The following is an 8,924-nucleotide window of genomic DNA, read 5'->3' on the forward strand; positions in this document are numbered from 1 at the left end:
CTCCTCCTCTCTCCAGAGGAGCATAGTGTAATGTATCTGATGGTGCCTAAACCAGTAGACAGCTTTAACCTGCTCAGGGTGAAGGGGAAGGGGCTCAAGCAGAAGGTCCTCCATGCTAGCTGTGAATGGTATGCTTTCATAGATGGAAAACCACCTGGCCAACAACATCTTGTTCATAGAAGATCTAAAGTCAGATATGAGCTGCTTTTAAAAGTTATGTGATGTAGGATCATACGTGACTATACTCCTGATTCTGTAACACTGTTGTATCAACAGTGTTTTATTTGACTCTTCAGAGCTTCTGCGGAGAGATTGAAACTGTAGATCTTTAGTCCTAATATTTATAGTAACTGAATATAAATAGTCCTAATAAGTCATTATGTTTGCCGAGCATGTGTTGCCTCCGCCGCAGATATATTTAGCAGAAGGAAGGTGTTCAACATCTGATGTCAGGTTTATTTATGTCGTTGATTTTAATTATACACAGGGTCTCGGGGGCTTCCCGGGGAAAAAATCTCATCAGGATCTTTGTCACTCATGTGTCATTGTGTTATTATGATTATTTTTTTCTACTTAACGACATTGAGTTTGATTTTCATAGCGTTTACAATATTTCTAGGTCACAAAGTTGTCTGGTGGTTTTTATGGAACTCGAAAAGAGCCCGATATAGAATGAAAACCAAAAAATAAGAGCGTATAGCTTGTAGTCTGTCTAACTGCCTGTCTCTCCCTGCCTGTCTGTCTGTCTGTCTGTCTGTCTGTCTGTCTGTCACTGCCTGTCTTTCTGTCTGTCTGTCTGTCTGTCTGTCTGTCACTGCCTGCCTGCCTGTCTCTCTGTCTGTCTGTCACTGTCTGTCTGTCTGTCTGTCTGTCTGTCTGTCTGTCTGTCACTGCCTGTCACTGTCTGTCTGTCTGTCACTGTCTGTCTGTCTGTCACTGTCTGTCTGTCAGTCACTGTCTGTCTGTCTGTCTGTCTGTCTGTCTGTCTGTCTGTCTGTCTGTCTGTCTGTCTGTCTGTCTGTCTGTCTGTCTTTGTCACTCACTGTTGGAGTCTAAGCTTTCTGGCACAGTAGAACGTAATGGGGCGTAATGTAATTTTTATTTTGTCGCTTCATCCTTTTCTCCTGTTATTCAACTCCTCCCTCCTGTCCTTTATCCCTCCATTCCCCATGGACCCATCCTCCTCACTTGCCCCCCCCCCCCCCCCCAGGCTCCTGCCTAGAGATTCTTCGGGGAGAAAGTCCGGCTCTTGGGGAGGCCGGGAGCGACTCAGCATCCCCCATGTCTCCTCGGACTAGCAAGAGCCGCATGTCCATGAAGCTGCGGCGTTCCTCCGGGTCGGCCAATAAGACTTGATCTCTGCCGGGGCGACTCGGCTCAGTCGGAAACTGACACTTAAGTTAGCGGAAAAACTAAAACTGGTCCCTTTTTTTTTTTCCACATCAACCTATGAGACTCGACCCTTAAAAGGGTTTTACTCCACAGGAATTCTGGTCCAGGATTGCACTTGAAGAAATTAGCAGCGACACAAATTAAAATGAACTGTTAAATTGATGGGCAGTGCTGTGGGAGAAAAGACAATAGAAGTTGACCCATCGACTCGTTCTCCCGCCTCCACCACGTTGCCATTGAGACTCTCAAAAACACACACAATAGTGATGGCATTTCACGCATTATACTATACTGTAACTTTATTTTGAAAATTGCTCACAGCTGCTGCATTTATCCTCAGCTTTGCTCTCACACACACACACACACACACACACACACAAGAGAAAACCCCACAGAATCCAGTTGAACCCGTCGCTGCAGCCTGTTGCCTGCTGTACACTGCAGCGTTGGTTCTTAATCGGTGCCATGTTGAAAGTTTGCCACATCACCCCGACCGTCTCTGGAGAGCACATTTTTCTGACCGCCGAACAAAAAGAGCAGAGTCTCTTCAGACTCTCAGTCCTCAGCCTCTGTGGGTGTTGTGTCATTGAGCGTTGCTACTGGTAACTTGTATATTTGTACTATACAGGCCGAGAGATGACTTTTGATATTTTAAAAAAAGAGAAGAAGAAGTTGGCTGTGATGTGTTGCATGAAGCCCGCAAGATAAAAGTCTATTTTTGTTCTCGACGCATCATTAGGGCCTACAAAGAGACACGGCAGCGCTCGCTTGTTTAGTCACTCCTCATGAAATGTAAATAGAAACTCATACATTTGTTAACAGTTAAAAAAAAAAGATATTAATCTCGTGGCAACGCTCTCACACCCCAAAAAAATGTTTTCCGAGTTTGAATTCAGAGTCGGAGCCCCTCTCTGAACCGAGGGACTCGGACAACGTTACTGTACGTGGAGTCGTGATGGAGGGATCACTCTAGAAAAGTGTTCTCCGGAAAAAAAAACGAACAAACACCTGTTTCTTTTGAAGCACTGACGTTCATTGCATTTATTCACCTTCTTTTTTTTTTTGTTGACTGTAAAATGTGTTGCGATCTGAATGAGAACGTTGCTGTATTTTTCAGTCACCCCGTCCTCCGTTGCCGTGGAACCACCGCTTTTTCTTTTCTTTGTGTGTGTGGAATATGTGTATATATAAATAGTAGATATATTATCTATGTGCACAGTTGTGTATAGTCTTTACTGTTCTGTGAGAAATAGCTGCCGAAACCTGGTTGAACCTCAGACCACATATCTGCTTAAAGAAAAAAAAAAAAATGGGTCGACACTACACGGCTATGTGCTTCAGTAGTTTCTGCACTACGTTCTTCGGTTATGTAAAGGAAATCTCATTTTAGCTCAAACAGGTTACAGTTGATATGTCCAACCTTTGTTCCCACAGCCAGACTGGGGAGAGTCAAGGAACAATAAGCGTTAAGTGGGATCTTATACATTTGCGTGTCGCTAAACGCCGCTTTGTGTTACTGTTTATTTTCTCCAAAATGAACTACTCACTGTAACTAAGGTGATGTATGTATCGAGATATACCGGGGCATTTAAAGGTCGTATCAGGCCTGGTAAATACCAGCGACAGACGTTTTGGGTCTCACGAGTGTCTGTGCTTCTCTCGCACGTGAGTCAATTAGGCCCAGTGTTGGTGTTTTTTCTGCTGGAGGCATTTTTAGGGATTGGGAAAGGAGGAAAATCAGGAGTCTACAAAAGAGAGATACTGTAGATCCAAGGCCAAAGAGAGGAAGGAGAGTGTGTGTGTGTGTGTGTGTGTGTGTGTGTGTGTGTGTGTGTGTGTGTGTGTGTGTGTGTGTGTGTGTGTGTGTGTGTGTGTGTGTGTGTGTGTGTGTGTGTGTGTGTGTGTGTGTGTGTGTGTGTGTGTGTGTGTGTGTGTGTGTGTGTGTGTGTGTGTGTGTTGGCGGACATCAAGGTTAATGAAAGAGCTGTCAACAGCCCTGACTGACCGTGTGTGCGTCAGTCAACTTATCCTCACGTAGATGTGAATCTTTCTTTCATTGCTTGTATTTAGACTCGTCCCCTGTTCCATTTCCGGGGATCAGCATCTAGTCACAATCGGGGAAGTTAAACTCAAACACTACCGTTGATATTTGTCATGTATTAAAACTTCCTTGTTCAAGAACTGCATCCGTTCAGCCCAACTTAAAACAAACAACTGGTGCTCAAATTAGCAGAAATGGACTCACGCACTCCCTCCACGAAGAGGGAGGGTTGAACGCTCCACCGTTAATTCACCATGATGGCTTGTTTTCCATAATTTCTTCTCTTTTCTTTTTTCTTCCATAGCCTGATCCCTGATAAAGGAAACATGTATGTGACAGATCGGCATTTGATAAATATGGATATAAGTTTTGCAGTTTAAAGTGTATCCACCGCTGTGTTTTCTGTTGCTGTTTAATTTCTCTTTTCTCTTTTTTTTGTTTCAGCCATAGTGTCTCTGTAGAGAGGAAAGGGATTGTATAAAGTTTGTTGTTTTTTTTTTTTGTTTTATTCGAACCTGTTACCTTTTAAAAATGTGTCATTGTAAACTGAGGTCAAACTTCTGTTGTGTTACATTGTGTGTGAATGTTTGAGGTCGGCAAAAGGATTGAATAATTTAAAAGTCGTCCCTTTTAAATTATGTATTTTACAGTTAATGTCGCTGAGGTTGAGATTAGCCGTTGATTGGTCGCGGCGAGTGATCCAATAGTAGCTCACCTGCAGTAACTGTCCCAGCTAACAACCTGAACCCGTTCACGTGAACATGTCCCGGCCTCAGCAGCGCCCAGTTTATCTACTCTCCTCTTCTTTGTGTTCTTTATACTAAAACACTGGCGACGCCGCTTCAATGTCCCATGAGAAAAATGGGGACATGTCAGACTTTCAAATCTGTTTAACACTTCGTAAATAGTCCTGAGGATCTTGTGTCTGGCCTGAATTGACAAAAAAAAAAAAAAAGATCTGCCCACTCAACTGTGCTGAACTGGGATGTGTGACTCCCATGAATGCATGTTCGCTTAGGTAAAATAATAAAAACCTGATTAGCAGCAACCAAAATGTATAGAAAAAAAATATATAAGTTACTCAAAGCTTTCCAGCATGAACAAGAAATCATATCGGCCGCCCTGAAATCCCACATCTTCATTGTCTGAAGAGGAGAAAAATATCAAGACTCCCGTTCTTCTCCCTGTCCGCGCAGCCAATAAATCATAAGCAGCAAAGCTTTCTCTTCACAAATAACAGATCGCAACGTCCGTGCCTGATGAAACGTGACGGACGCGTCACGTTCAGCTGTCGCCCGGACGTTTGTCTGGGGACGAAGCTGACGCATGTAACTACTGACTTGTACGTACTGCATGTCGCCAGTTTTAGCATCGACTGCCTGTGTTGACCATGTTACAGCTGTACCACGACACACACAACACACACACACACACACACACACACACACCTGCACGCCCGCACAATACACACTCCTCGCACTATGTTACTGTCAAACCTGTAGTCTGTAGATGTGTGACGTCTGTTTCACACACACGGGGAAGCGTGGGTGTGCAGTGATGGAATTTAACAATAAACGATTCCTACCACTCACTGCTGGACCGACTCATGTATTGTGTGTGTGTGTGTGTGTGTGTGTGTGTGTGTGTGTGTGTGTGTGTGTGTGTGCATCAAATTGTGAAACGACAGTTATACCGCTCATTATTTATTGACAATAGCGTGGAATAAATTTAACACTCAACTTCCGACATATCAAAATAGTAATGTACTGTATAGGCTCCTTAGAATCACAATTACATTTTTAGAATCATGAACGCGTTTGAACAGTGATTAATAAACATTAAACAATTTTATTTTTTTTAACTAGCAGAAATAACATTAAATGTTCCATTTTTGTACGAAAATATGTTCTAGCTGAGAAGTTAACTGGCACATTTGCTAAAGAAGAAGAAAAAAAAGGCAAATTATGGTCAGATTATGGATTATTTTCTCTTTTTATCACCAGTTCTTTTACCGTTCACTGTACATCACATGGAGTTAAGGAGATTGATTCCAGGTGAAGGAAGGTCACTTTCTAAAACGTGATTACAGGTATTATGGTCTGGCTCTGTGTGACACACTATACCGGCCAGTAATGTGAGCCACTGCTCTGCTCCTGAGCACCGGTGTAATCGGATTTTCTTCGCCACAGGAATATGTTGAACGTGAGCTTAAACGTCTTGGGGGGGGGGAGCTGTGGCGATCATTGCTTCAGCATTTACAGTATGTAACGTTCTTCCTTTATACTCTGTAGTCATAATGAAAACGACATTTCTGTCCCATCTTTCAGTCTGGTTCGCTCGGATGTTGACGGTTGAGTTGTTTTAATGTGACAAGATGCGAGAGAAGCTGAAGCAAGAGGTCATCCTCTTACGTGGGCATAGATTTGGAAATATAGATACAGTGTCCTACTTGTATGATTGACAGTCACCCTTGTAGCGGCACATTCAATACTATTATTCAATATATTCAGAGATTTCCCTAAAGGATTTTTTAAGCAACATGGCCTCTTTTCTTTTTTTTTTAAATAAGGACATTTTCTTGTCCCTCCACTTTCAAGTGTCTCGTTGATTTAATTGATCACGGAGCATCCTGGATATTACCTGTCCACTGAATGAAAATGCTCCCTTTTCTCTTGAAATGCAAGACATTTCGACTCGCAATAATTCAAATCCTGTTTTGTCCACTCGTGTTCGTGGACACGGGTTCAGTTCCTTCAGTGTCAGTGGGGTGTTTCGTTTCAGCACCATGGACAGCTGCAGTTCACCACAGGGCCACATGTGACATGCACGACTGGTCAATGAGAACAGCTCCTAAGTTCTGTGAGCTTCCCCCTCGCAGTGTCAACCGATGACCTATACATTCTTCTTCTTTTTTCTTCCGAATCATCTTTCGCCTTTGCGCGTCTTGGGAGTGTCTGCTCTACGGCCGCACGGTCATCTGCAGCAGCATCACCTGCCGGCTCTCGGTGGGGTGAGACTTGTTGATGTGCCTCGTGAGTCCCGGCGAGCTGAAGAAGGTGGACGGACAGTGCTTGCACGTGAAGAGCTGCTGCTGCTGCTGCTGCTGCTGCTGCTGCTCGCATCCCCCGGCGCCGCTCTCCTCCCTGTGCGCGCGGAACACGCCTCCGCCCAGCGCTCCCGCCAACAGGTCGTCCCTCATCGCGTGCCACAGGTGGTGCTTGTCCCTGATCTCCACCGACGGGAAGCGCGCGCCGCACAGGTGACACAGGAACACCTGGCTCTGCCCGCCGCCGCTGTCGCGCGCCTGGCCGTACGGGGACGGGGACGGGGACGCGGGCGCGGGCGGAGGCGCCAGTGCGGTCACCTCGTGCGCCGCCAGGTGTTTCTTGAGGTACGCCAGTCGGCGGAATGTCTTCCCGCAGTAGCGGCACTCGTGCACCTCGTCCTCCGGCGACGATTGGACGAACGGCGAGTGCTGGCGCGAGTGCGGCGGCGGCGGCGGGTGCGGCAGCTCCGGCGGCTCCGCGCGCTCGTCCGGGTCGCCGGGGAGCAGGAGGAGGCTGGACGGCGGGCTGTCCGCCGCCCGCACCTGCCGCTGCAGGTCCAGACGAGCCTCCCCCGGCAGGCGGTAATGCGCCGAGGGGTCGTAGTGAGGAGGCGCGAGGCTGTCCGTGTCGGGGCTGTCCCGGGAGCGGCCGTGGAGCAGCAGCAGGGGCGGCTCGCGCCTGACGCGGGAGCTGTCCAGCGCCCGGTGGTGCTGGTTGGCGTTGATGCGCAGCAGCTCGTTCTCTTTGCCCTCCGTCTCCGCCGGCTGCCGCTCGTGCTGCGGGGGCCCGCGCGCCCCTTTCGACGGCGGGCCCTTGGTCGTCGGGGCCTCTGCCCCCTGGCCGTTTACCGGACGGGGCTTGTGCCACCGGCGGTGCGAGGCCAAGTTGGCGGGACAGCTGAAGACTTTGTCGCACTCGGGACACCGGTACTCCACGCGCACAATGCGGGAGCACTTGTGCTGCGCGAGGGAGAAGGGGTCGGAGTACTCCTCCTTGCACAGCTGGCAGATGAACTCCCTCAGCGGCTGGTTCCCGGCGGCCGCGCACGACTTCTCCCGCTGTCTCCTCAGCTCGGGACTCTCCTTCTTGATGCGCAGGCCCAGCACCGGCGAGGTCGTGACCTCGTCCTCGAAGTTGAGTTTGCGGTGCACTTTGGGTTTCTTCGCCAGGTTGCCCGCGGACGGCTTGCTGTGTCGGTGGCCGTTGGCGCGCTGCTCCGGCTCGAGGAAGGGCCGTTTCCTCTCCGCGTGGCGCGGCTCCTGGCTCATCAAGGTCAGCGGCGGGAACAAGTGCGCGCGAGTCCCGCTCGGGTCATATTTGTCACCGTTGCCGTACGGCGGCGCGTGGTGGTGGTGGTGGTGGTGGTGGTGGTGAGGAGCGAGCAGCCTCTCGACGGAGGCGGGGACCGAGGTTGGACTTGAACTCACCGGGAACGGCAGCTCCGGCAACACCGGCGACGATGTCGGGCACCTGGCGGGGAGCGAGGCGCGCGTCTCGCCTCCCTCGCGCTGCTCCAACAGTCTCGTGCCGAGCGGTTTAACGGGGCCGCAGGACTCCGATGGTGACAGGTGGCGTGGAGGAGGAGGAGGAGGAGGAGGATGACGAGGAGGATGAGGAGGAGGAGGTGGCGGGAAGAAGCAGGAGAAGTCCCCATCAGGGGTCAAAACGTCCACCTCGCTCACCTGCTCCTCGGTCTCCGGGAGCTGCGCGCGGCGGTCCGCCTCAGCCTCCAGCGCGGACTCCACGTGAGGGCTCCACGCGCCCCCGACACCGGCGGAGTCCTCGCGGGACGCCGGGAGCAGTGCGCCGGACGCGAGCATGCTCAACGCGTCGTGGCGCTCCGCCGCCGGCGCACTGCTCGCCTCGCAGTTGTCGCCGCTGGCCCAGTCGCCTCCGGGCGCTGCAGCCCGGCTGCTGTTGCCGGTGTGTCGCGGCCGGTAGGACGCCGAGCATCGCCGGAGCCTCTTCACCAGGAATCCTCGAGGCATGGCGGCGGCGGCGGCGGCGGCGACAGAGGAGCTCGGCGCGTGGCACCGGGCGCGAAGGACAACAACTGTCGTCTCGACCCCACTTTCAAGTACAGAGCTTTGAAGAGAGAGGGAGAGGGAGAGAGAGAGAGAGCCTCCACACACACACACACACACACACACACACACACACACACAAACAACGCCCCCCCCCCTTTCAAAAAAACGTTCTGATCACTCATTCTGAACATTCTGACACACACCTTATTTAGTCACTGTTGATTTATAGTTATATTTCTATCTCCTGTTGAAAGAAAGAAGTAATGTCAGATTAACCATATAATTAATGAATGAATTATAGCAATTTGAATACACTAAAGTAAACACATGTTTATGTTGTTTATACTTTCATGTGACCGTTGTCATTATTTTGTATGATGTGGTTTTTTTTAACGTGGCTTCCTCTTGAATTAAATG

The 8,924-nt window shown here is 49.5% G+C and overlaps 2 protein-coding genes across 8 annotated transcripts in view; one reads left to right on the top strand and one right to left on the bottom strand.

Annotated features, from left to right (window-relative positions):
• The window catches only part of ralgapa1 (Ral GTPase activating protein catalytic subunit alpha 1), a 73,758-nt gene extending 68,734 nt beyond the window's left edge, over nucleotides 1–5,024 (top strand). For 6 of the 7 annotated variants that reach the window (XM_047337521.1, XM_035609454.2, XM_047337525.1 and 3 more), the window contains one exon: nucleotides 1,211–5,024. In XM_047337521.1, coding sequence (XP_047193477.1) covers nucleotides 1,211–1,356 — 146 coding nt within the window. In that variant the 3' untranslated portion in view covers nucleotides 1,357–5,024. The remainder of the gene's footprint in view (nucleotides 1–1,210) is intronic. The other variant, XM_047337524.1, reaches the window with a different exon arrangement.
• A 107-nt stretch (nucleotides 5,025–5,131) lies between these two features.
• Nucleotides 5,132–8,639, bottom strand: LOC118285685 (insulinoma-associated protein 2). The gene has a single exon (XM_035609460.2). The coding sequence runs from the start codon at nucleotides 8,466–8,468 to the stop codon at nucleotides 6,393–6,395; it is 2,076 nt and encodes a 691-aa protein (XP_035465353.2). The 5' UTR covers nucleotides 8,469–8,639; the 3' UTR covers nucleotides 5,132–6,392.
• Nucleotides 8,640–8,924: the final 285 nt, after the last annotated feature.

The sequence above is a fragment of the Scophthalmus maximus genome, chromosome 15, assembly GCF_022379125.1.
Source record: "Scophthalmus maximus strain ysfricsl-2021 chromosome 15, ASM2237912v1, whole genome shotgun sequence".
NCBI classification, from domain to species: Eukaryota; Metazoa; Chordata; class Actinopteri; order Pleuronectiformes; family Scophthalmidae; genus Scophthalmus; species Scophthalmus maximus.

Excerpts from the sequence above, each read along its gene's own strand:
- LOC118285685 (XM_035609460.2), bottom strand. The coding sequence starts at position 8,468 with ATGCCTCGAGGATTCCTGGTGAAGAGGCTCCGGCGATGCTCGGCGTCC.